Consider the following 27,812-nt stretch of genomic DNA (forward strand, 5'->3'; position numbering starts at 1 on the left):
TCACGCGATCCAAATTCAGAGGCTTGGCAACTGGTTCATATTTATGATGGTTTGTGGCGTCCCAGGTTCATGCGATGAGCTTCTGCGACCTTTTTAACAATCAAAGTTCAAGGGGGAAGCCAGATTCATTTAAGAACTGCAGTGATTCACATAACAACCATAGCAAGACAGGACGTTCATAGCAAGGTTCATTTTAACAAATGTCTCGTTTAACAACTGAAGCGTTGGGGTCAGTTGTGGTCGTAAGTGGAGGACTAGCTGTATTCATAGTAGGCAATGGTGACTTGATGGCACATATAATCTTCTTCCCGGACCTAACACAGACTGATTGGTGCAAGGGCACCCAAATTGGCAGGACTAGAGCGTGAGTTCTAGTAGTTCTGGCAGGACTAGAACTCACGCCCAGCTTGGCATCTTAACCCATGGGCGGAATTAAAGCCCGCAGCCTATTTGCAACCCAGGTTAACGGCTCTAACGGCCCGTTCTGAAAGGGGAGGGGCTAGCAAAAGAAAGACCTGGCGACCACGCCTCCACCGCTCGCAGAAGCCGCCGAGAATGCTGGGATTCGGAGTCCGTTCCTCAGTAGCTAAGCACAAGCGGCTTCCTCCGCGGGACTACAGTTCCCGAAAGGCTTTGCGAAGCGAACGACCAGGTGCGGCGCGCGCGGCCCTCTGGGAGAGGGCAGGGCGCCTTCTAAAGCCGAACTTCGTTTCCCAGCATGCCTTGGGCGAGCGCCCAAAACGGAAGAGGCGTTGCCGTGGTCACCGAGGAAGCTCGTCCGCCCGCTCGCTCTTCGCCGCGGCTCAAGTCGGCAGCGTCCCGGGGACGGAGCTTCCTCGCCTCCCTCCTCCCCGGGGCCAGAGCGCGGAGCGGAGAGCCGGCGCCATGGGCGGGGAGGAGGAGGAGGTCCTGCGCATCGCCAAGCGGCTCGACAAGATGGTCGCCAAGAAGAGCGTGGTGAGTGGGGGGCACCGACGCCGCCCGCCGCCTTCCCGGCCCGCGGAGGAGCCCGTCCGGAGGCCCGTCCTGCAGCACCGCCGCCGCCGCCGCCTCCTCCTCCGAGAACTCCCATTGCTCGGCCTTTCCAGTTTCTCAAAAAGAACCCCCCAGTCCGTCCTCGCCGCTGCCATGGCAACGCCCGCGCCGCATCGCCTGGAGAATGGGCCCCGCCCAAGACGGCCTCTTGGCCCCGCCTCCCCGTCGCTATTTAAATACCTTAGCCGTTGGTCACGCCCTCGCTCTTGCCGTGAAGCGCTCGTGGCTCCGCCCACTCTAGCGCTTCGCCCGCCGCTTTCAAGCCACGCCCCCTCGATCGCCGCAGCCTTGGCTAGACGCCTTCGCCGTCCTGTTCTGTCGATCGTAACTTCGCGCGCCCGCCCGCGTTTTATTTTGGGGGGTGGGGGAGCGGGAGGGAAACGAGACGGTCCTCTTGGCCCGGGCTGGGATCCTGCCTGCTCACTTCTTTTGCGTGTTTCCGTAGATTCCTATGACTTGATCTGGATTCCGGGAGATACTGCTTGTCCTTAAAAAACTGCTTCCCCCTCCCCACCCCCGGGGAGATTTTTTGACATTTTGCCCGAGATTTCCTGGTGGTCTCCCATCCAGGTAGCCTCCCCCCGAATCCAGCTTCATTGTTTTGAGCCAATCCAAACTTAACCCGGGGTTGCCACCTGCTGTAAGCAAAGAGAAAGGCTTCCTCAAGCTGCTTATAACATCCATGTCCAGGTAGTGCTCGGCCTAGGACCACAAAATTGAGCCCAAAATTTATGTTGCTAAGTGAGAAATTTGGTAGCCACAGCAGTAGATTTAGATACCGCTTTATAGGGCTTTACAGCCCTCTCTAAGCGGTTTACGGAGTCAGCAGATTGCCCGCAAGAATTCGGGTCCTTATATGTGAGTTTTGCCCCATTTTACGACTTTTCTTGCGGCAGTTGTTAAATGGATCACCGCGGTTGTTAAGTGAATCTGGCTTCCCCATTGACTTTGTCAGGTCGCAAAGGGGGATGACATGATCCCCGCCCACTGCAACCGTCATAAATGTGAGTCAGTTGTCAAGCATCCATAAATCATGTGATTATGGGGATGCTGCAATGGTCGTAAGTGTGAAAAATGGTCATAAGTCACTTTTTTCAGTGCCGTTGTAACTTTAAACAGTCACTAAAAGAACTTGTAAGTCGAGGACTATCTGTTGTTTGATTTCTTGGGTGAAAAAACTTACTGCCCGAGAAATCTACAATAGGTAGCAATACCTAGCCAACTTTGACTGGTCTCAGAAGAAAAATAGGGCTGGATCTGGCTAATATTTGGATGGGAGACTGCCAAAAGAAACAAGGGCTGTAAGATTCATTGGGGAGAGGGGGAATCACTAGAATAGAATTAGAATAGAATAGAATTCTTTATTGGCCAAGTGTGATTGGACACACAAGGAATTTGTCTTGGTGCAAATGCTCTCAGTGTACATAAAAGAAAACATACATTCATCAAGAGTCAAGAATCATCAAGTACAACACTTAATGATAGTCATAGGATAGAATAAGCAATCAAATCCTACTAGGAAACAGTCAATATATATCGTAAGGATACAAGAGAAAAAGTTACCATCATGCAGTCACAAGTGGGAGGGGATGGGTAAGAAGGAGTGATGAGAAGATTAACAGTAATAGTAGTGCAGATTTTGTAATAGTTGAACAGTGTTGAGGGAATTATTTGTTTAGCACAGTGATGGTGTTAGGGGAAGAAACTGTCCTTGTGTCTAGCTGTTCTGGTGTGCAGGGCTCTATAGCATCGTTTTGAGGATAGGAGTTGAAACAGTTTATGTCCAGGATGTGAGGGGTCTGTAGATATTTTCACAGCCCTCTTTTTGACTCCTTCAGTATACAGGTAGTCCTTTATTTATAATCATAATTGGGACCAGAATTGTGAAACGAGGTTGTTAAATAATTGCACCTGATTTTATGGCCTTTTTTTGTGGGGGGGCACAGTTGGTAAACGAATCACTACAATTGCAAAGTGAATCAAAGTTGGGTTCCCCCCACAGGTGGTATTCAGCAGGTTCTGACCTCAGGAAATTTTGAGTAGTTCGAAGAACCGGCAAATGCCACCTCCGACTGGACATTTTGCAGTATCCTTCCCCTGCCACGCCCACCAAGCCACGCCCACAGAACCTGTAGTAAAAAAAACTGAATCCCATCACTGGTTCCCCCCCTTGAGTTTGCTTCTCAGGAAGCCAACTGGGAAGGTCACAAATGGCGACTACATGACCAGCCCCCAAATGTTTGATCCCATAACTTTGGGGATGCTGTGATGGTCGCAAATGTGAGGACTGGTTATAAGTCACTTTCTCTAGTGCTGTTGTAACTTGAAGCTGTCGCTAAACAAATGGTTGTAACTCAAGGTCTACTTCCGAGCTGTTTGTAAAGAACTACCGAGAGCTCTCCCACCAACACTCACAGAGCAAGCCACTAGTATATAAAAAGAGAGCAAACACCACTTCTGATTAGCACTGATGATGTTACCTAGTTGGGGTAATAAAACATCTGCAATCTTGTCTAATTTGAAAGATTTAGGCAACCACAGTTTAATTTTTCTTTTGTTTCATATAATATTATTTCAATTGATATACGGTATATTTTGACCAAACTACTTTTTTATACTGTATCCCACTCTCTGTTTGATTGGTAGCGGCCCTTTATTTCTGGTTATACTTATGAATACGAGCCCCTTTTCTATATTTACATCACCTCATCAAAACGACTTAACAGTTTGATATTGGATGTCTCTTAACTTGTGGAATTTCTTTTATTTTTGAGGAAGGGGCAATGGACTTGCTGAAGGAACTGAAAAGTATGCCGATAACCCTGCATTTACTACAGGTAAACCATGGTGTTGACTCTCTCTTTCCTTCTAACATGTTCCTCACTTTCTCTATACTTCTTTGGGTATTATATTTTGAAAAAGATTAATACTTGATCATGAATGAAGTCATATGCTATCTGACCGCTTCCTGTCATGTGAAAGATGTTTTGAAATGCCTCGCTCCACTATATAATAGCAATAGCACTTAGACTTATATACCAATTTATTGTGGTATATAATACTCTTCAAAACCCATTGCTGAATGTGGTTTGGTGTCCCATAGCATGAAAATTAAAGTCAAGATTCTGTACACAGTAAGAAAAAAAAATAGGATAGAGATAAGATTTATAAAGTAAACAATTGTAAAGTTGTTGCTTTGTGAAATTAATGCAAATTGCCAAACAAACATGGAAACAAAGAAAAAAGGCGGAAGAAGGCCTAATATCCCACTCCGTTTGAGGTTTTTATTAATTTAACTAGCTTGATAACTCGTGCTTCGCTACGGAACTATGTGGTTGGGTTTAGTTTTGGGGGAGGAAAATAAGGGGAAAAAATTCTGCCTCTGCCTACCAGCATCCATCAGTATTCATCTGGCTAGCGTCCTGTCAGTGTGTGAGAAAGTTGAGGGCTGTTTGGAAACTGAAACAGTATTTGCTGTGTGAGCAAAGAGACAGCAAAGAGTCTGGATGTGGCTTAGCTCAACTGTTCTGTACTAAAGCTGGTTACTGCTATGAAACTGAAACTCCTCTGCTTGTGTTTTGCATTTGGAACAGATTTCAGGTGGGGAATAGAACTCTTTAGCATCAGAGCGTTGTTAATAATAATAATATAGGAAATACTCTAAATGCTCTGATGGTCCTTTTGAAAAATCCTTTCTTAATGAGCACCTACAAGCTAAGAGGAACATATGTGCCAAGTTTCAAGTTTGTAGGCTTTATGGTTCTGGAAATTTTGTGATGATGCATGAGTAGTATTATGCTTTTATATGTATAGATTTAATTTTGGGGGGATGATAGACATGTGTTTATCCCAAAATGTTTAAACTCAGTTACTTATATATGTTTGACTCACTACCTCCACTGGAAGTTGGTTTCAAGCTTGCACTATTCTTTCTGTGAATTCTAACATTAAGTTTGACGTGATACTCCCGTGTTCTTGATTTTTGCCTAATATTGAGAATACTGCCATTTAGAAAAATAGCATGCGGCTTGACCTTAACTTGTAGTTTGGGCAGTCTTCCTTTGCCTTTAATCTAGCTAGTTTTGGGGACAGTCACTTCTTTGTTTAATATTTTGCAGTCTACCCGAATCGGGATGTCTGTGAACGCCCTTCGGAAGCAAAGCACAGATGAAGATGTAATTGCACTTGCCAAGTCACTTATCAAGGCTTGGAAGAAACTCCTAGGTAAGAAATAGGCATGATGTAGGTGAGTCAAATAATAAAAACATAGAATAAATCAAGATACACCTACTTTTGGGTTTGAGCAACGTCATGCTCGTGCAGAATGTGAAGGCGGGAATTGCATCCCTTTCCCTGCACAGGTAGTCCTCAACATTTAGTCACCATTCAAAATTACAACAGCATTGAAAAAAGGGTGACTTATGACCATTTTTCAAAGTTACGACCATTACAGCATCCCCATGGTCACACGATCAAAAGTCAGATGCTTAGCAAGTGGTTCATATTTATAAAGGTTGCAGTGTCCTGTGTTGTGGCCTGCCAGCGGCCAGCAGATCTGGCAGCAGATTCAAACAGTGAGGAGGTTGTGGGAGGACATGAGCCAGTTCTGGAGTGTGGGGAAGGGTCTGACGAGGGCTCTGCGTTGGAGGCAGAGATGGGGCCAGGGCTGTCTGACAGTTATCAGCTGACTTCGGAGATCTCCCATCAGTCAGGCAGAAGAACAGCTGGAGCCTGTTCCCAGTGTGTGCATGCACAGGGCTGCCAGAAGAAGGGAACAGCTAAGGAACAAAGGTCGATTTGGGTGTAAAGCCACAGGTGGACTGTGAATGGCCCCTCCCATAGGGAATAAAAGAGGAGCGAAAGGGGAGTGGGGTTTTGCAGGAGACTATTAGTTTATTTGGGTGAAGATCTGTTCCTGCATTCTTGCCAAGTATTGTCTCCTACAGCGTGGCCTCTGAAAGATATCGGCCTGGCAACTCTCCAAGCTTGATAAAGGTCTGTAATTGTGAAATCTCTTGAAAGACTGTTGGCTGGGACTTTGCCGTAGAGGAATTTACTTTAACCTAAATAAAGGGGGTTTATCAGGACGAGGAGTTGGCTTCATTCTGTTAGAGAAGCCTGGGTCAGAACCTCCTGAATGTGGTCGTGGGATCCGCTTTTGCGATCCCCTGACAAGCAAAGTCAGCGTGGAATCCAGATTCACTTAACAGCCATGTTGCTAACTTAACAAATGCAATGATTCCGTTAACAACAGTGGGTAGAAAAGCTGCAAAATGGGGCAAACTCGCTTAACAAATGTTTCACTTATTAACATACATTTTGGGCTCAATTATGGTCGTAATTTAAGGGCTACCTGTAGAGGTTTTTATCACACCATGATTTCTAGGTTACTGTTTTTGCCAACCTTCCTGGTTAAACTAAGATAGGAAACTTGACCAGATGAACTAAATCTGCTAAGGTAAGAATGCTAACCTTAACCGAATCTTGCAAGTCTGAAGTTCCTGCCTGCCCACTTTTAACTGCTAGAGCCATTAGGGAAGGTCCCCGCTAACCATTAAACCAGTTTTTCTGTGGGACTTCAACTCCCAGAATCCCCCCACCCTCCAGCAACGATTAGGGCAAGACTGCATGATAAATTCTGGGAATTGAAGTCCCAGACACCTGAAAGTTGCCAAGGTTGAGAAACATTGCTGTAAACTCAGAATTCCCCAATCCTAACAAACCTTGATGAATTCCTAATTGCACTACTTCATACCAAGTCCATGAATGCAGGTAGTCCTCGAGTTACGATCACAGTTGAGCCCAAAATTTATGTTAATAAGTGAAACATTAAGTGAGTTTGCCCCATTTTACGATTTTTCTGGCCACAGTTGTTAAGTGAACCATTGCATTGGTTTAGTTAGTAACACGGTTGTTTAGTGAATCTGGCTTCCCCATTGACTTTGCCTGTCAGGAGGTCACAAAAGCAGATCACATGACCCCGGGACACTACAACCGTCATAAATATGAGCCAGCTGCCAAGCATCTGAATTTTGATCCATGCGACCTTGGAGATGCTGCAACAATCGTAACTTTGAAAAACGTTCATAAGCCACATGTTTTCAGTGCCATTGTAACTTTGGGTCACTAAATGAACTGTTGTAAGTCGAGGACAATCAGTACTGAGATTCATGGCTGCTATCTTGATAATCGATCCTCAAATGCTTATTACAAAGATTTTACTTCTAAATTAAATGGAGTTCAATGTTCGTTAAGCGCTGCAGAGATCATAAAAAGAAACCAATAACAATTATGCACCTTCCCAAAGTCAAAGCAATCGAACATGAAGTTCAAACGGAGGACAAGGTAAATATATAGGAACACAGCCTTAACCCTGAATGTTCCCCTGCTACTTCTCTTTTGAGAAGTAACGGATTTCCAGGAAAAAGGTGTATATCTAGAACTGGATTATTTTCCTGCCAAAAACTTGTTTGTTGCTCTGTCTTTTTAATTGCCAGAAAAATAGCCTCTCCATCATTGTCCGTGTCTCCATCATTGTTCCAAGCCTCCTCAGGTATTAAACAAACATAGAAACATGGACCATGCTGTTGTCTTCTGCTTTGGAGGCTAGCTGTCTCAGAAGAGGATCTTATGACCAAGGAATGAGCCGTCCTAGAAACTCACTAGAGGCAAAAGACCCGTTGCTTCCTTATGGCTGAGTTCATTCTTTACCGCTTGTCCTTCTTCCTCCTTAACTCTCTTCAGATGCTTCCGAAGATAAGAGAGATGAAAAGAAGAAGAATTCTTTGTCAGCTTCTTCTTCAAAAGAGACCAGGGATTCACGAGACCAAAGGTAATCCTTCCCTTAGCCACAGAAAGTGATATTCTACTGGTTGTCCCCTTAATCCACCCAAGTTTTGTGTCAAATGCTTATTTAATTCATATCCCACCTTTAGTATTTGTTTTATAAACAACTCAAGGCAGTGAACATAGCCAATACTCCTCCTCCTTCCTGTTTTTCCCAACAACAATCCTATGTGGTGGGCTGGGCAGAGAGGGGGAGAGAGAGAGTCTGGCCCAATGTCACCCAGCAGCTTTCATGTCTAAGGCGGGACTGGAACTCCCAACCTCCTGGTGAGTGGCCCAAAGTCACTCAGCAACTTTCATGTTTAGGGAAGGGACTGGAACTCCCAACCTCCTGGTGATTGGCCCAAAGTCACCTAGCAGCTTTCAGGTCTAAGGCGGGACTAGAACTCCCAACCTCCTGGTGAGTGGCCCAAAGTCACCCAGCAGCTTTCATGTCTAAGGCGGGACTAGAGCTCACAACCTCCTGGTGATTGGCCCAAAGTCACCCAGCAGCTTTCATGCCTAAGGCGGGACTAGAGCTCACAACCTCCTGGTGATTGGCCCAAAGTCACCCAGCAGCTTTCATGTCTAAGGCGGGACTAGAGCTCACAACCTCCTGGTGATTGGCCCAATGTCACCCAGCAGCTTTCATGTCTAAGGCGGGACTGGAACTCCCAACCTCCTGGTGAGTGGCCCAAAGTCACTCAGCAACTTTCATGTTTAGGGAAGGGACTGGAACTCCCAACCTCCTGGTGATTGGCCTAAAGTCACCCAGCAGCTTTCATGCCTAAGGCGGAACTAGAACTCACAGCTTCCCAGTTTCTAAACCAGATGTCTGTTATTATTAATATCGGTATGGCTTCCCTACTTAGCTCAATTCAAATGGGGGAATATTACTTCTCTACTGACAAAGATTCCCAAGAAGCGATGGTGGCTTCATCTTGACAAACATATAATGTCCTTTTCTGAACCTTACAATTATAAATGGAAAAAAAAAATAAACACCTGCAAAACTCAGTGGACTTTGTGCATTTCTTTTTATTCTTGTTTATTATTTGATTCACTTTCATTTCTCCCATCTTTCTCACACTCTTCCTTTTATTAATAAAGGGCATTTCTCCTTTTGTTGCTTTATTTTATTTGTAGTTTTCTTTCTTTCTTTCTTCATTAGCCCGGTCTTCTGTTTGTGTACATACATTTCTTTTGACTTAAATAGTATCACTGTGCCACATAAGGGGATGAGAATCCTTTTTGTGCTGTAGCCAGCAATAAAAAAATAACACTGGCCGTGTCACCTGTCCTAAATCTTGTAATTTCTCGGCTCCACCTATATCACTGTACCCTTATTCCAAATTCCTTCATAGGATCCTCACACAATTCTACATATATCAATCAGCCACCATTCAAATTGGGGGCTTGGGATTCCCATTCAGTGGCTCGGAGTAGTCCTGCTAATTTTTCCTAGAACATGATATTGATTGAAGCATTTTCTGGATAGAAAGACACATATTTCATGTTAACACGATTCCAGAAAATCTGAACACCTAATAAGTAATTGTTTAGCGAGTTGGCTGGACCTCTGCTGAACACCTAATTCCCACAATGCTGTTTGATGTCCATGTATATTTGCCATGGAGTATGGCTGTATTATTACTATTATTTATCCTTAATATTATCTTTCTTACTCTTCCCTCTTTTTGGTATGGTGATGGTGATGATTGTCATTATTCTGTTGCTTTGCATGTACACTAAGAGCTTCTGCATTGAAGACAAATTTCTTGTGTGTGTAATCACAAAAAAATTATTCAATTCAATTTAGCATTGAACCACATCTCACAATGGCAAATATTCAATAATACAGAGAAACATGGACCCATTGTATTGTTTGGGTGTAATGAATGATTTGTGTTGGTACCAAAGATGCTTTTTCAGAAGGCAGCTGGACTTACTTTATTCTTCCCTGAAGACGTTTTGCTTCTCATCCAAGAAGCTTCTTCAGGTCTAACTGAATAGTGGGGAATGGGAGGATTTATATTCTTTGCTGATTGTTAGCATTCTGCCTGAGGATCGTTGAGGTCACTTGGAGGTTTATCTGTGTCCTCGGGATCCTCTGAATCAGAGTACAAATAACAGAGATGGAAGTGACCTCAGAGGTCTTCTAGTCCAACCCCTAGGCTCAGGCAAGAGACCCTATACCCCTTCTGACAAATGTTTATCCAATCTCTTCTTTAAAACTTCCAGTGTTGAAGCACCCACAACTTCTCTTTAATAGTTCTCACCGTTAAGAAGTTCTCTTAATTCCAGGTTGCTTCTCTCTTTGATTAGTTTCCATCCGTTGTTTCTTGTCCTGCCCTCTGGAGAATAAGTTGACCCCCTCCTCTCTGGGGCAGCCTCTCTGACTTACAGATACCTTGTGGGGCAGTGGTGAGAATGCAGTACTGCGGGCTGATTCTGCTAACTGCCAATTGCCTACAGTTTGGCAGTTCGATTCTCACTGGTTCAAGATTGACTCAGTGTTCCGTCCTTCTGAGGTGGGTAAAATGAGGACCCAGATTGTTGGGGGCAAGAGGCTGACTCTGTAAACTACTTAGAGTGTTTGTAAAGCGCTGTAAAGTGGTACATAAGTCTACTGCTTATATACTTATATTCCTATTGAACCATGGAGAAGCTAATGCCATCTGAATAAGCCACTTAAATGGAGTCTGCTAAGGATTAAATGCTACTGGTGCTCAAATTAATTGGAATTAGCAGTGGAATCACTCAGATTATTCTGTATTATGTTATAGACATGGCCATGAATTAAGTTCCTCAAGGTTTGTGCTTCATCCGGTTGGTTAATTACTTGATTAACTACTACTTGCCTTTTGAGGTATCTACTGTCCAGCTTCTGTTTGGGAGGGGCGGCAAATTCCTTATTTGTCTTAGGAAAAGCATAAGGCTCTAATAATAGCAGTAGCTTTTAGACTTACATACCGCTTCACAGTGCTTTTACAGCCCTGTCTAAGCGGTTTATAGAGTCAGCCTCTTTCCCCCAACAATCTGGCTCCTCATTTTACCCACCTCGGAAGGATGGAAGTCAACCTTGAGCCTGGTGAGATTTGAACTGCCAAATTGCAGGCAGCCGGCAATCAGCAGAAGTAGCCTGCTGCACTGCAGTCTAACCACTGCGCCACAGAGGCTCTTAATCATAAAATGAGCTTGTTCATCACAGCATATGGAGCCCATAAAATTGACTCACTTTAGAGAATAATTGGATGGACCACTTTCAACATATCAAAAGCTAGCTAGAAACAGATTTGGATATACAGGTAGTTCTCAATTTACAACTATTTTGGTAGCGGCCGTTCTAAGTTACAATGGCACAAAAAGCGACTTATGATTGGGTCCTCGCGCTTACGACTGTCCCAGTATCACCACAGTCACATGATCTGCAAGAGTGGCAAATGCCTGTGATCAAAATTTGGGCACTTCACAACAGCTGCAGTGTCCCCTGGGTCACGTGATCCCCATTTGTGACCTTCCCAGCTGGCTTCCAACAAGGAAAGTCAATGGAAGAATCTGGATTCACTTAACGACTGCCTGATTCACTTAATAACTTTAGTGATTCGCTTAGCAATTATGGCAAAACACATCGTAAAATTGGATGTGTTAACTGCCACCTTGCTTAACAATGGAAATTCTGGTTTTAGTAGCGGTCATAAATCGAGGAGAACCAGTATCGATGTTTTATAAAAAGTTTATTCTAGACACTACAGGTAGTCCTCGACTTAAACTGAGCCCAGAATTTATGTTGCTAAGTGAGAAATTTGTGAAGTGCATTTTGCCCCACTTTATGACTTTTCTTGCCACATTGGCTAAGTGAATGACTGTAGTTGTTAAATCAGTAACTCGGTTGTTAAGTGAATCATGTGTCATACCCCTGTTGGAATCTGATTCCAAGGAAGAGGTGGAACAGCTGGCAGGGAATGGGAGTGCGGCTCCAGTGGCTGTGGAGAAAACTGGAGAAGGGCAAAGTCCGGCTGGGCATTCAGAGGAAGGGCCAGGCCCAACCCCTCTTCATCCTAGGACACATGGAGGAACGGATAAGGGAGCAACATGGGTTACGGGGGAGAAAAGGGCCCTGATTACCTTAATTAGCTGCAGCTGGGAAAACAGGATAAAAAGGGTGTTTGCGCATAGCTCTTTGTTGGAAGCAAAGTGTGAAAATATTTCGAGTTTGTCAATTCTTATCTGAGTTCTGGCGTCCTCCCAACTGTGTGTGTTTCATTATCTTTTGAATTCTGCAATTCCTTAACCTGCCCTGTCTCGTTAATTGCTGCAGCGTGGTTTGTATTGGTTTTTATTTATATTTTATATGTATTTTGGGTTCGGACTGAATTTTTTCCCTTTAAAAACTGTTCTTGGGAGAGTTTTTTCTCCAGCCGATGATAACTGGATATTGGGGGCCAAGTTGGAGGTATTAAAGGGACTTTACCCACTATTGTGACTTTGTTGCTTTTGTGCCACGTCCCTTTGGGTCATCACATCATGTTTCCCCATTATCTTTGCTTAGAAGGTTGCAAAAGGGGATTGTCATAAATGTGAATCAGTTGTCAAGCATCCAAATGTAAATCACGTGAGCATTGGGATGCTACAGCGGTCATAAGTCTGAAAAACGGTCATAAGTCACTTTTTTCAGTGCCGTTGTAACTTCAAACGGTCACTCAATGAACTGTTGTAAGTTGAGGACTACCTATACATGCCTCACGGTCTCTTTCCTGAACACTTGACATTATGGATCTGTTGAAATGGACAGGAGCTCACAACCATATCCTACTCACAAACATATCAAGAAAGCTGCAGGGATCCAACGTGCTCTTTTTTTCATCTTCGATGGATTTTTTTTTTTTAATTTCATAGAAAAAAAAACTTGTCCCCTTGTGACATCTTCAATTCAATATATATCTGATTTTTCTCTCCGCCTCCCCTGTTTTTCATAACATTATTCATAAGGGAGCAGTCTGTACATATGATCCAGATATTGGTTCGATACTTATCACTGATCCAATGAGCTTGCTTATGGTCGATTCGAAGGATTTTTCTTGCTTCTCCCGATTACAGGATCCACAATTTTTCTTCTTGTTTTATTTACTCAAAAAGTAGTTCTTCTAAAATGTCTTTATACTCCTTCCTAAATGTCTTTAGGAAGTAAAGCTTATGGCTAAGGTAGCAACATGAAGCAATTGTATTAAAGAATGTTTAAAGAAGGGATTGGATAACCACTTGTCTCAAATGGTATAGGACAGTGATGGCGAACCTTTTTGTTGTGGTGTGCTGAAAGCGCACGCGTGCATGCCGGCACCCACAACGCAATGTGCCCTGCCCCCCTGCGCATGTGTATGCAAAACATTTCCCCTTCCCTACATTGCACATGCATGCGCCTCCCAGCTGATTTTCAGGCCGTTTAAGGCCGTTTTCGCCCTCCTGGAGGCTCGAGGGAAGCCTCTGCAGCCTTGGGAGGCCGAAAAACGGGCCTTCCGGACATACCAGAAGTGTCCATTTTCAGCTTCCTCGGGGCCTCTGGAGCTTAGGGGAGGCTGTTTTTTGCCCTCTCAGAGGCTCGAGGGAAGCTTCTGGAGCCCCAGGAGGCTGAAAACAGGCCTATTTCGGCACTTCTGGTATTTCCAGAAGGCCCATTTTTCGGCCTCCCAAGGCTGCAAAGGCTTCCCTCAAGCCTCGGAAGGACGAAAACAGCCTCAAACAGGCTGAAAATCAGTTGGGAGGTGCACGCATGCGCAATGCTGGTAAGTTTGGTTGGGGCTTGCATGCCCGCACAAATGGCTCTGCGTGCCACCTGTGGCACCCGGGCCATAGGTTTACCCTTAGGTTTCCTACCTAAGCAGGGGGTTGGACTAGAAGACCTCCAAGGTCCTTTTCAATCAATTAAAGAAATGTTTTATGGAAAAGATCTGTTGGTTTGCTTGGTTTCCAAGCTCAAGGCCACCTGTAGAGCAACAACAGCCTTCTTGCCCTGCTTAAAGGCTTCCCAGAAATACAGGTAGTCCTTGACTTACAACCGTTCATTTAATGACAGTTCGAAATTACAACCGCACTGAAAAAGTGACTTGTGAACATTTTTGACAGTTACGACCATTGTCGCATCCCCACGATCACATCATCAAAATTCAGATGCTTGGAAATTGTCTCGTATTTATGACGGTGACAGTGTTCCGGGTCAGGTAATCCCCTTTTTGCGACCTTCTGACAAGCAAAGTCAATGAGGAAGCCAGATTCACTTAACGGCCGCATTGCTAACTTAACCACTGCACTGATTCGCTGAACAACTGTGGGAAGAAAGCTTGTATAATGGGGAAAAACTCACTGAGCCATCGTCTTGCCGAGCAATGAAAATGTTGGGCTCCATTGTGGTCATAAATCAAGGACTACCTGTATTGTGTTGACCGTTGTTGGAGCGGGATACTGCTGGATTTATTCTTAATCAGGAAAAATAGGTGTTTCCTGATCTGAAGGAAAGTCAACCTTTAAGCCAAGAATTTTGATGATAAGGAAGCTGCTGATGAAATCGTACAATGGGACTCCTTCAAGCTTCTTGGATGAGAAGCGAAACGTCCTCAAAGAAAAAATCAGAAAGTCCAGTTGCCTCATGAAAAAAAAAGCACCTTTGGGACTCCTCCAAATCAGGGCCAACCACGTATAGTGGCAGAAAACCACATTAGTGTTACAAACTAGGAAGGAGAGGGGATTGTGGCTATAAGGGCTATTTTTAACTCTTTAAGATTTTATCCCACAATTTCTCTTGCTAAGTGAGATACCGTGTTTCCCTGAAAATAAGACTTTGTCTTATATATATTTTTTTTGCCACCCAAAAAAAGGCACCAGGTCTTATTTTGGGGGGATGCCATCCACTGACCAACCTCACTTGCGCGCATTGCCCCCGGCCTCCTTTTTGCTTTCGGAGGCCTTCAAGGAACTACTTCTGCAGCTGGCAAGGCTTTCCTGAAGGCCTCTGCAGCTGATAACAGAGCTCTGGATCGATCCATAGTTACCAGCTCCAGAGGCCTCCAGGAAAGCCTTGCCAGCCTTGCCGGCTGCAGAAGAAATGGGCCAATGTCGGGGTATGCGAGGCCTGGCTACAACTGCCCAAAGTTAAGTAGGAGGGCAGCCTCAACCCTCATTCCCATCCTAGCTTAATTTTTACCTGTCTACTCTGGAGTGGTTGGCATCTTAATTAGGGCTTATTTTGGGGGTAGGGCTTACATTGGGTGCATGTGAAAAAAAATCAGGCTAGGACTTACTTTCAGGGTAGGTCATATTTTGGGGGAAACAGGTGAAGTGAGTTTTGCCTTATATTACGACCTTTCTTGCCACAGTTGTTAAGTGAATCACTGCAGTTCTTCTGCCAATTTTGTCAAAAAAAAGGGGGTGTCACCACGCTTAATTTTCTAAATCAGTGGTGGCTAACCTTTTTGGGCTCCTGTACCAAAAATTGGGCATGCGGGCACTTGTGTGCCAGCACCCAGAAGGCAATGTGCATCCTCCCGCCCCCTGCACATGTGAGTGCAATCCCCCTGCCACTCCCTTACCTGCACTGCACCTCCTTGCTGATCTTTGGCCCATTTTAGGCCTTTTTTGGCCTCCCAGAGGCTTGATGAAAGCCTCTGCAACCCGAAAAATAGGCCTGTTTCATCACTTCCGGTATTCCTGGAAATACAGGAAGTGATGAAATGGGCCTATTTTTTGGGTTTCAGAGGCTTTCCTCAAGCCTCTGGGAGGTCTAAAAAGGCCTCAAACAGGCCAAAAAGCTGTGAGGTACACGCATGTGCAGTGAGGTAAGTTTGCCTGTGGCTCGCGTGCCAGCACAAATAGCTCTGCATGCCACTGTGGCACATGTGCCATAGGTTCGCCATCACGGGTCTAAATCCTCAATGTTCTCTTGATTACATTTTCACTGTCTTTATTAGTTGAATTTTCAAAACCCTTTTCTTGAATACATCTAAAATCTTTTAATGGGCTTAATCGTGTACTCCACAGGTGTGGGAAACAATGGCAAGAAAGGTTTGGAGATTATTTTTTACATTCCAAAGATTGGGAAAGAATAAATAATATTCCAGGTAAAATAGGAAGGAGGCTTCGAAACTTCTGGAAATAAAGAATTCTACCTCAACATTCTGACAGGTCTGTTTTCTCTTTCAGCTCCATCAAAAGGCAGGAGTCTGTAAAAACTCCCACCACTCCCAAAATCACTACTTTTCCTCCGGTGCCCATCACGTGTGACACAGTTCGAGGCAAATGTCGAGAAATGTTAACTTCAGCACTCCAGACTGACAGTAAGTCACAGGAGAAATGAGCGTGGCTCCTGTTTTTTCCTACTGTAAATATTTTTTCCTTCTATACTAGTACTGAACACAACTACTGGTGTATGTAATGTTCAAGATAAGATACGATAACCTCTATTGTCACTTTTTCTGTGTACACACTGGCATACATTAAAAATGAAATTCTGATGCCCACTCTCAAAAGAATCTATCTATCCATCCATCCACCCCATCTATCCACCCACCCATAGACACACACACATATATGTTGTATATACACACTAATATATATATACACACACCTATATCTATATATCTATAGATAAATATCTCTGTGTGTGTCTCTCTCTGTTTATCTTTTCATCCTCTCATCCATCCATCCATCTACACACCCACCAATATACATATACGCATATACACATATTCATATATATATATATATATATATATGGATCTTTGAATCTTACGCCAAAGATCTTTGAATCTTACGCCAAAGATCCACATACAAATACCAGAGAACCTCAGAAAATAAATAAATAAATATATATATATATATGTTTTCTGAGGTTCTCGTGGGTATTTGTATGTGGATCTTTGGTTGTTCGGGTTTTCTCCCGTGTAAGATTCGAAGTATCTAGGCAACGTTTCGATGAAGTCTCATTCATCATCTTCAGGCTTCTGTCTTCGGCTCTTGCTTCTCAGAGTGATGTGAGATTGCAGCTGCTTCTTCCTTTTAACTGCTAATGGGGGTGGGACTTGATTGGGTGGGGGCTTGGCTGTGTTCTGATTGGGTGGGGGTGTGTTCTCATTGGTGGGGGGTTTGGCTGTGTTCTGATTGGTTGGGGGGTTGGCCGTGTTCTGATTGGTTGGAGGTGTGTTCTGTTCATGTGGGGGCTTGGTTGTGCTCAGGTTAGTCCTAGTTGCTGGGGGATTTGAGTTGGTGAGCTGTGATCTTGCTGTTTGGCTTCGAGTTCGTGGTCGTGCTGCATCTTCATAGTGGGTGTCGGTTTGCTTCATGTATGGCTCGGAGAGGTTTGAAGTGGGTAGTGATGCAGCTGCAGTGCAGCTTCTGGTCCATGGTCGTGTCTCATCTTCTGAGTGGGTGTGAGTCTGTTTTCTACATGGAAATGTGGTGGTGGCATCTTGTGTGGCTCTCATGGGTGTGGGTCTGGTGTCATTCTTCATGTTAGGTACTCGTCTGTTCATGAGGGCGGGTTTCCAAATGGCTGGAAGGCGGGAGGTGTCATCTCGTTTGTTCATGCTGTGTGGGCATTTTTCTATCTCTATGGCTTCTCTGATTATTCTGCTGTTGAAGTGTTCCGTTTTGGCGATAGTTCTGGTATTTTTAAAGTCAATTTCATGTCCTGTGGCTTTGAGGTGTTGGACCAGGAAAGAGGTCGTTTCTTCTTTTTTGATTGAGTTCTTATGTTCTTCAATGCGTGCACTTATTCTTCTGTTAGTTTGTCCAATGTATGTGGTAGGGCAGGCAGTGCAGGGGATTTCGTATACTCCTTGGTTTTCTAATTCGATTTTGTCTTTGGGGTTTCTTAGGATGGTGGATATTTTTCTGTTTGTGCAGAATGCTGTTTTAATGTTGTGTTTTTGGAGGATCTTGCTGATTTTGTCTGTAGTGCCTTTTATATATGGGAGGAGGGCTTTGCCGTTTTCTTGTTCTCTGTCTTGGATTTTGGTTGGGGTTTCTTTTTGGATTAGGTGGGTAATCTTCTTTCTTTGGAATCCATTGGCTGTAAGTACGTTGGTGAGAGTGTGTAGTTCGGTTTTTTGGTGTTGTTCATCGGCTAAGCATTTTGTTCTGGAGATGAGTGTTTTGGCTACGGAATTGATCTGTGCTGGGTGGTGATGTGAGAGTGCATGTAGATAGCGGTTTGTATGTGTTTTCTTCTGGTAGATGGTGTGTCCTAGGGAGCCATTGGATCTTTTGTATACCAAGACATCTAGGAAGGGAAGTTGATTGTTGGCTTCTGTTTCCATGGTGAATTGTATTTTGGGGTGTAGGCTGTTGAGGTGTGTGAGGAAGTTGTTCAGTTTTTCTTTCCCGTGTGGCCAGATTATGAAGGTGTCATCTACGTATCTGAGCCAGAGTTTGGGTTTGTGGTCATATTTTTCTAGAGCTTGTGTTTCAAAGTGTTCCATGTAGAGGTTTGCGATGACAGGTGAGAGGGGTGATCCCATGGGTGCTCCTTCTATTTGTTTGTATTTTTGTCCATTGTAGGTGAAGTATGTATTGGATAGGCAGTGGTTGGTCAGATCTAGGATGTGCTTGGGGGGGTTGTATTTGTTTTGGATGGCTGTCAAGGCTTCTTTTATTGGCACTTGGGTGAAGAGGGATATGACATCGAAGCTTACTAGTAGGTTGCTAGGTTATAAGTTTTGTTTCTTTATGATCTCGATGAACTGGAATGAGTTTCTTACGTGTGAGTTGATGGATTCTGCATAGGGTTGTAGTTGTTTGGCGAGAAATTTGGCCAGGTTTTGTAGAGGTGAGCCTATGGAGCTGACTATTGGTCTGAGTGGGGTTCCTTCTTTGTGTATCTTGGGGAGACCATAAAGCTTAGGGCATCTGGATGATTTCTCTCTGGGTATGATTCTTTGCTGGATTTCTTCACTGAGCCTTGACAGCCATCCAAAACAAATACACAAGTTGTAGTTGTAGGCTGCAACTTTAAAAGCACAACTATAATGACATGGGAAAATACCTGAACAAAGCTGAATACCATACATGTAAGTACCTGTGAAAACTTAAGAAAACATATACATACATACATACATATATACATACATACATACGAGGGCTATCCACAAAATAGATTACGTTTTCATCTGTAGCAAGAAGAGGCGGAGCTAGCGTGGCCATCTTTGGTCTGTGCGTCCGCTGTTCAGTCTGCATCTAGTTGTGCTAGTGGGAGGTTCGTATCGTTGCCCGTTATTTCACAGCAAACGTTTGAAATGTGTGCTGCAATTGAAAATCCCGTGAGTTGTGAGGTGCGATCAGTGATAATGTTTCTGTTGGCAAAAAACCATAAACCGATTGAAATTTTTCGGCAACTGTGTGAAGTGTACAGGGACAACATCATCACTGAAGGTGGAGTGCGCCAATGGTGCATTAAGTTTAAAAATGGCCGAACTACGGCGCTCGAGAAGTCCTGAATGCTTTCAAGTGGGAGATTTTTCCTCATCCGCCCTACAGCCCCGATCTTGCACCAAGCGGCTACCACTTGTTTCCGAGGATGAAGACCTGGCTTGGAACACAGCGCTTTGACGCCTGAGATTTGAGCCAGTCAGTCACGCCCGCCCGCAGTTCCGCGTCGTCGTCAAAGCGCTGTGTTCCAAGCCAGGTCTTCATCCTCGGAAACAAGTGGTAGTCTGAGAAGAAGGAAGATCTTCTCAGGGCAAATTATTAGTTAATTGTTTGCATCCTAAAAGTTTGTATATAAATATGTTATCAATCCCCTGCTTCACCAAGAGAAGAGAATATTTGTAGTTCAGAGGGGTCCTTGGTGCTCTCTTGAGTTTGGTTATTATCTTGCAGAGATTTCATGACCCAACTAGGTATAAAGAGAGCAAGCCCCGTTCCCTTCTAGCCCTGATGACGTTACGTAGCTGGGTCATGAAACGTCTGCAAGAAAACAGCCAAAGCTCACAGAGCACCAAGGACTCCATACGTTGCTTTGCAGTTGGGCATCTCTGAGGAGGATTCACAGTTGATGGACAAGAGATGCCAATTTATTGGTTGTACAAAGTTGAAGGCGCAAAACAGACGCTGGGAAAATGCTTTGTGTTTGGCTATAACCAATGAAAGGATGCTTGGCAGATGACCCCATTGGCCAATTTGATGCATAGCATTTTACTAGATGACCACAATTGAGCTCAACTATTTCTGTTGCTAAGTAAGACAGTTGTTAAGGGAATTTTGCCCCATTTTACGACCTTTCTTGTCACAGGTCCGAAGCGAATCATTGTAGTTGTTAAGTTAGTAACCCGGTTGTTAAGTGAACCTGGCTTCCCCGTTGACTTTGCTTGTCAGAAAATTGCCAAAGGGGATGGTGTGACCCCGGGACGCTTTAACCGTCATAAATATGAGTCAGTTGCCAAGCAACTGAATTTTGATCACGTGACCATTGGCACGCTACAATGGTCATACGTGTGATAAATGGTCATAAGTCACTTTTTTTTCAATCATGTTGTAATTTTGCATGGTGAATGAACTATTGTAAGTTGAGGACTTCCTGTAATACCTACTCTTAAATATTCCTATTGTGCTCCTTTTCCTTAACAGATGACTATGTGGCTATTGGTGCTGACTGTGAGCAACTTGCTAGCCAGATTGAAGAATATATCCTTTCGTTGTTTGTGGCGTCAGTAAACAAAACTGAACAGATTAGTAACCTGATATTGTCCGGATGTTTAGGCCTGCAGTCCCCTTGCCCTCATTAGGTGTGTTAAAGGCTTTGAGAATTAAATCCAAAACACCTTGAGGGTATCACCTGGGAAAAAAAAAAATTACGGGATTCTGATCAGAGGTTACTTCAAATGGAAATTCTTATTTTTAAGGCCCTTTTCCAGACTCTGTATATATCTTGCCATGATATTAAAAAAAGGATACTGAGACTCTGGAAAGAGATCAGAGAAGAGCAACCTAGATGACTAGGGGACTGAAGGCTAAAACATAGGATGAGCCACAGTTACAGGAACTGGGTATGTCTAGTTGAATGAAAATAAGTGGGGAGGGATGATAGCAATCTTCCAATATATCTCAGGGGCTGCCACAGAGAAGAGGAGGGTCAAGCTATTCTCCAAAGCAGCTGAAGGCAGGACAAGAAGCAATGGGTGGAAACTCATCAAAGGACCCAGGGAGAAATTTCCTGACAGTGAGAATTGATCACTCCGTGGAATTCAGCATTCAGTGAGATCCCCCTTCCGTCTTTTTGGCTTTCTGGAAAAGGCTTAAAACCTGCTGGCTGGGAGCCCCAATGGGGGGGGTGCTTTTTGCTGGAAATTGTTGAGGGGGTGTTAGAGAAGAGCCCACCCCTGTGCCCTCTGGCTCCTTGGTCTCAGTTACAGTAAATCTCGTTAATTTTTTAAACTCTTTTTATATTTGTCTTTTTAATGGTAGGATCCTTGGTGCTCTTTGAGCTTGGTTGTTTTCTTGCAGGCATTTCATCACTAAACTTAGTAACATCATCAGTGCTACCGTATTTCCCCCGCTCCCAAAATAAGCCCTAGCTGGAAAATAAGCCCTAGCTGGAAAATAAGCCCTAGCGTGGTTTTTCAGGATGCCCGTAATATAAGCGCTACCCCCAAAATAAGCCCTAGTTAAGATCATCAGCCAGATGGATGCATTTAATACTGTATTTCCTCAACGATAAGACCTAGCCGGAAAATAAGCCCCAATGCGTCTTTTGGAGCAAAAATTCATATATGACTCAGTCTTATTTTCAGGGAAATATGTATGTAGTAAGGGAAAATGAGAGCAAACTCTACCCACGTAAGGAAACCAAACATATATAAAATGAGAGCAAACCCCACTTCCTTCTAGCACCGTACCTTAATTGGATAATGAAATGTACCTTAATTGGATAATGAAATGTACCTTAATTGGATAATGAAATGTAGTCAGCAAGAAATCACCAAGCTCAGAGACGCCAATACCAGTTGTCTACGCCTCCTCTCCTCCTCCTGGTCATACCCCACATTCCCTTCTAGGATGGATGATGTTACCTAGTTGGGTCATAATATGTCTGCAAGAAAATATCCAAGCTCAGAGAGTACCAAGGACCCCACAATTTACCCCTGTGCCATAAATAATGCTCTTCTATTGGTCTTACTCAGTTTCCTAGGCATATGGATTATATTTCCTGCTGCCTCTGAAGGTATTATGCATGTGTAAACTACAGCAGGTGTTAAAGGTCTATGGAGATTCTCAGTCATCCAGCTCATGGTATCCTAAAGGTGCTTTTTCAGGAGGCAACTGGACTTTTCTTGTTTTTTTCTTTGAAGATGTTTCACCTCTCATTGGAGATGCAGACAACACAGACTCATCCCCAACAGCCTCCTGCGCCTGTCTTCAACGGTGAAGGGCAGAAAAACATCCTTCAGTCAAGAGGGTCCGATACCCATTTGCACTACTCAGGTGATCCTGAGGACGCAGATCAACCTCCAAGTAGCCTCAGTGACTCTCTAAATTAAAAGGATGCAAACGACCAGCTTTCTCCAAGGAGTATAAACCCTTCCATTCCCCGCCCTCTGGTCAGAGCTGAAAAAGCTTCTTGGATAAGGAGTGAAACATCTTCAAAAGAAAAACCAGAAAGTCCAGTTGCCTCCCCAAAAAAGCCCCTTTGGGACTGTTGTGGTTTGCCGGCAGCCTGTGCAGATGGTAGTGGAATCGGACAGTGGGGAAGAACGGACCAGTCTGGGAGTCTGGGGAGGAGTCGGACGAGGGTCCTGCATCCGATGCAGAGATGGGGCCAGGACCATCTGGGAGTTGTGTGCTGACTCTGGAGCCTCTGGAGTCTGGTAGCAGCGAGGCAGATGAACAAGGGAAGCCTGTTCCCAGTGCGCGTGTGCACAGAGATGCCAGAAGGTGAGAGCAGCTGAGACAAAAGGGGCAACTCGGGAGTAAGGCTTGGAGGTGATTACCCCTCCCATAAGGTATAAAGGACAGGCAAAGGTAGAGAAACCTTTGCAGGAAGCAAAGTCATTTGCTCTCTTTGGGTTAAACCTTGAAGCTCTGTGTGGACTTTGTACTTTGGTGGAGTTTTTTTTTTCCAGTTAATTTGGCACTTTAGTTGTTGGCAGCAATTCAAAGAGAAAGGTGGGTGATTATCTCGAGGGACTGTTTGGGACTCATTACGGGCTGGGAGTGCACATAATTCCCAGCGTTGAAATAAAACAAGAATTATTTTGACTAAGTGTGTGCTTAATTACGATCTCAGGAAACCTGGGTCAGAACAGGGACATCCATCAGGTGTTCTGTTCATTTATGGTGACCCTTGATAAAATATCTCAACGCTGAAGCTCTGAGGACCCTCTCTTAATGTGTGGGTACGTAGACATTCCTGATGTGCTGATAAGCTTCTGGCTGGAGCTACAGCAAACCCACATCTCTCTGTGTTGGTGGTCCTTAATGGCACCTGAACTTATATTCCAAGATGTGAAGAACACAGATTTAAAGTACAAAAACCGGATCAGGAGTCGCCTGTCCAACCTCAAGGACTCCAAGAACCCTGACCTCCGGAAGAACGTCTTGTGTGGAGTGATCACCCCCGAACAAATCGCAGTGATGACCTCAGAGGTGAGACGGGGAGATTAAAACACCTGGATTGGATCCATTCAAGTTCTTTTGCTGGGCAAGCACAGGTAGTCCTCAACTTACGACCACAGTTGAGCCCAAAATGTCAAGTGAGACATTTTGTCCTGGTACTCCTCATTTGGTTGGTATTCAACTCACAAGCTAGAATTTATTGCTGCCGGCTGCCTTGTGATTCACTATGTTATTCCTTATGGATAAAATTTAATACTCATCATTATGGTACTCATCGCACCTCCCAGAACCAATTAATGATGAGTACCAAAGTACCTTTATAATTGAAGGGCTGTTACAGAGAAGAGAGGATTGACTTACTCTCCAAAGTACTTGAGGGCAGGACAAGAAGCCGTGGTTGAAAGCTTGTTAAAGAGAGATCCAACCTAGAAAAGAAGAAATTTCCCCAGAGTCAAAACAATTAATCAGTGGAACAACTTGCCTCCAGAAGTTGTAAATGTTCCATCACCGTAGATATTTAAGAAGAGTTTGGACAGCCACTTATCCAGGTTGGGCATGAGGTCTCCTGGATGAGCAGGGGGTTGGACTAGAAGACCTCCAAAGGTCCCTTCCAGTCCTATGATTCCATCTTGAATTAAACATGCTTAAAATGTTTCTGTGTTTTTTGCCTGCCGTGTAGCGAAGTGACCCTTTGCCTTCTTTCCTGGACAGGAAATGGCCAGCAATGAACTGAAAGAGATCCGCAAAGCCATGACCAAGGAAGCCATCCGGGAGCATCAGATGGCCAAAACAGGAGGGACCCAGACGGACCTTTTCACTTGTGGCAAGTGCAAGGAAAAGAACTGCACCTACACCCAGGTGAGACTTTCACGGGACTGATCGTATCATGTTTAAAACCGTTAAAAATCTCCTTTCCCCAGAGGGATCCTGGGTGGCCTACAAATGTTAAAAGAACATAAAAAGTTAAAATCGTCAAAATAATGGAATTGAGCAAACTTAAATAGGGCAGGAAAACGGGCCATCCTCTACTTACAGCCACAACATTTGGAGCCCAAAATTTCTGTGGCTAAGCGAGACATTTGTTAAGTGAACTATGCCCCATTTTACGACCTTGGTTGCCACTGCTGTTAAGTGCATCACTGCAGTTGATAGGTTAGTAACCTGGTGGTTAAGTAAATCTGGTTTCCCCACTGGCTTGGCTTGTCAGAAGGTAATCAAAGTGGATCATATGACCCTGGGACACTGCGATGGTCATAAATACGAACCCATTGCCAAGCATCTGGATTTTGTTCACAGGATTAAGGGGAGGCTGCCAAGGTTGTCATTGTGAAAAAGGGTCATGAGTCACTTTTTCCAGTGATGTTGTAACTTTGAACAGTCATTAAATGAACTGTTGTAAGTCGAGAACTACCTGTAGTTGTGATACAGGGAAGGGGTGAGGAAAGATGGCGATTTGACAGTTTTGGAAATCTGCCACCTGGCGGGGGCTTATCCTGTGTTTGATTCCCACAGGTGCAAACCCGGAGTTCAGATGAGCCAATGACAACCTTTGTGGTGTGTAATGAATGTGGAAATCGCTGGAAGGTAAGCAATCTTCGTGCCTTTGCGGCCAGCCTGGATGTGACCTATGACCCTGATACAGGTCACCCTTGATTTACAACCACAATTGAGCCCAAATTACGTTCATTAAGTGAGACAGTTTGTTCTGACCTAGGCTTCCCCAACAGCATGAAGCCGACTCCTCGTCCCGATAAACCCTTTCATTTAGTTTACAGTGAATTCCTTTCCAGCAAAGTCCCGGCCGACAGTCTTCAAGAGAGTTCACAACTACAGACCTTTATCAGGCTTGGAGAGTTGCCAGGCCGATATCTTTCAGAGGCCACACTGTAGCAGACAAAACTTGGCAAGAATGCAGGAACAGATCTTCACCCAAATGAACTAATTGAACTAATGGTCTCCTGCAAAACCCCACTCCTCTTTCGCTCCTCTTTTATTCCCTATGGGAAGGGCCATTCACAGTCCACCTGTGGCTTTACTCCCAAATCGACCCTTGTTCCTTAGCTGTTCCCTTCTTCTGGCAGCTCTGTGCATGCACACCCTGGGAACAGGCTCCAGCTATTCTTCTGCCCCACTGATATCCAACTCAGAAGGCAGCTGATTACTATCAGATGGCCCTGGCCCCATCTCTGCCTCCGACGCAGAGCCCTCGTCAGAGCCTTCCCCAGACTCCAGGACTGGCCCATGTTCCTCCCCAACCTCCTCGCTGTCCGAATCTGCTTCCAGTTCCACTGGCGGGCCACAACACAGTTGTTAAGGGAGTCTTGGCTTATTTTATCCTTCCTTCCCATTCAGCAGAAGAGGTTTTCTTGCAGAATCGTTTCTGTCTCTAAATCCCCTTTCCTCCTCCTTACAGTTCTGCTGAAATCATCTCCGAGGGGAGCAGCCACAGCCAATTCAGGGCCCCGAGCTCTGCCATGGACTCCTTGCAAGTACCGCCAGCAGATTTTTGTCCTGTTTTGTCGCCAAGTTTGCTTTGTGCTCTGTACATCATCCAGGTGAGGAGGGCCTGGCTGCCTGCACACCTGTAGGAATATAGCAGCGGCTGGGAACGGAGGCTGCCGGGATTGGCACCGGATGGGAAGTTTCCCCGGACCAGCCAGCTTATTGTGAGAATGTGGGACAGCGATTATTATTATTATTTTTTGTTCTTGTTTTGTTTCTTTTCTCTTTAAAACGGGCAGGCTTCGAGCCTCAAAGTTGTACAGAAGCTTCTTGTGACTCTCTCCTTGGCTCCGGGTGCAATTCTCAAAAGTTACAACCAGTATTAACCAACTTCCTAATCCCGGGTTCCAGGAGCCTTTTGTGTGTTTTGCTTTCATTGCACAAACCCTGCCCAGTTTGAAAGCCGGTGCAAAGGGGCTGTGGGGAAAAGTCTGAGGGTTCTCAATCAAGACTTCCCAGCCTTTCTACCGAACAAGTATTATTTGTCCTGCTTCCATTTTGTTTTTGGGGGCTGGAAAGAATAAGAAATAAGAGTTAAACGTGTTATTTTCCTTTTTCAAATCAGTTGAAATATATGATATGGATCTCCCACGAAGCAAAACATCTCCAAAAAGTTGGCCGCTGTCATTACGAGATGCAAAGTGTGGGCTTCAAAAGAAAACTAGGGGGGAAAAAATGTTCAAAATTCAGAAGTGTTTCTAGGAAAATGGCTTTAATTTCAGCAGTTGGGTGGGAGGGGGAAAAAAGGCAGGTATGAATTTCTTGCAATCTTTCAGCCTTCAAGTTTGCAGCTTGCAGAGTTTGGAGAACTGCCCTGTGTAAAATGGAGACGGTCCGACTTGCATCCATTTTGACTGCGGTGTCTGAAATCCCTAACCTTCCTGCCTTTTTTGTGTGTACTAGGAATACAACTGCCCCATACTAACTGCATCTACACACCAGTTTCCGTTTTCCACATAGGACAAGTCTCTGCGTTGTGAACCCACGCAGATGCACACAAATGTGAAAAGAGAGCCGTTTTTATACTTGATGGAGAGGGTAATTTGGCCTGCATGCCCAGACCTATTAGCAGCCTCCAAGCGCAAGTGTTACTAACACAAAAGTATTTGAGTTTGTGAAAATGAAAAATCCTGGAAGAATGAAGGAAGGAAAAGGGAGAAGTTTGCTTAGGCTGGTGGTATTTAAATACTGTGTAAGTTCTCTGAAAAGAGTTGGAAAACAAGATTTCAGACTAGTGTGTCTCAAATTTGCAGACAGTTGGATTTCAACTCCCAGAATTCTGGGAGTTCTGGGGAATTCTGGGAGTTGAAGTCTATCTGTCTGAACGTTTGCCAACTTTGAGAAATATTTTTTTAGATCTTCCCCTCTGGTCATCCAAGGTAGCTAAGCTTCCCAGGCAAATGAAAACCAGAACAATCAATTCATGATTTGGGAAAAATGTGGATTTGTACCTCTGCTGCCACATCTCGTAATCGGGCCCTCTTCTTGTTTTTATTTAATATTAAAATTTATTTTGTGTCTTCCATGTACAGTCGCAAATGCAAAACAATAAACTTCCTTCACGAAGAACAGAGCCATCTGCTTTCGATGCGGTGCACCCTCCGTGCCAGTTGAAACCATCAACAATTAAAAAAAAATAAAAATAAAAAATGGGGGGAAAGCAGAAATTGTTGATGTCCACTTGTCTGTTGCCTAAATCACCACTCATTTTTCAAACCCTGCCAGGTTGCCCAGCATGCTTTTCCTAACCTTGGATGGTTTTAACCATGGTTGGTCTTGGTGTGTGTGCCTCAACCGTAGTATTAGTATGGGTAATCCTCAATTTACGACAGTTTGTTTAGTGACCGAAATAA

General features: G+C 44.4%; 1 protein-coding gene across 2 annotated transcripts; it reads left to right on the forward strand.

The window, feature by feature from the left end:
- Nucleotides 1-741: 741 nt before the first annotated feature.
- On the forward strand, nt 742-27,523 carry TCEA2 (transcription elongation factor A2). 2 transcript variants are annotated; one of them, XM_026697355.2, is made up of 10 exons: nt 742-957; nt 3,810-3,872; nt 5,154-5,259; nt 7,780-7,867; nt 16,054-16,187; nt 20,473-20,529; nt 23,333-23,487; nt 24,169-24,315; nt 24,970-25,041; nt 25,871-27,523. In XM_026697355.2, the coding sequence occupies exons 1-10, from the start codon at nt 886-888 to the stop codon at nt 25,877-25,879; spliced, it is 903 nt and encodes a 300-aa protein (XP_026553140.1). In that variant the 5' UTR covers nt 742-885; the 3' UTR covers nt 25,880-27,523. The 2 variants fall into 2 exon arrangements, with proteins under 2 accessions (XP_026553140.1, XP_087784991.1); XM_087928865.1 differs by lacking the exon at nt 742-957 and adding an exon at nt 1,478-1,605 and having other exon boundaries at nt 25,871-27,215.
- The last annotated feature ends 289 nt before the right edge of the window (nt 27,524-27,812 follow it).

The sequence above is a fragment of the Pseudonaja textilis genome, chromosome 3 (assembly GCF_049901715.1).
Source record: "Pseudonaja textilis isolate UNSWEBS1 chromosome 3, rPseTex1.2, whole genome shotgun sequence".
Classification (NCBI taxonomy): domain Eukaryota; kingdom Metazoa; phylum Chordata; class Lepidosauria; order Squamata; family Elapidae; genus Pseudonaja; species Pseudonaja textilis.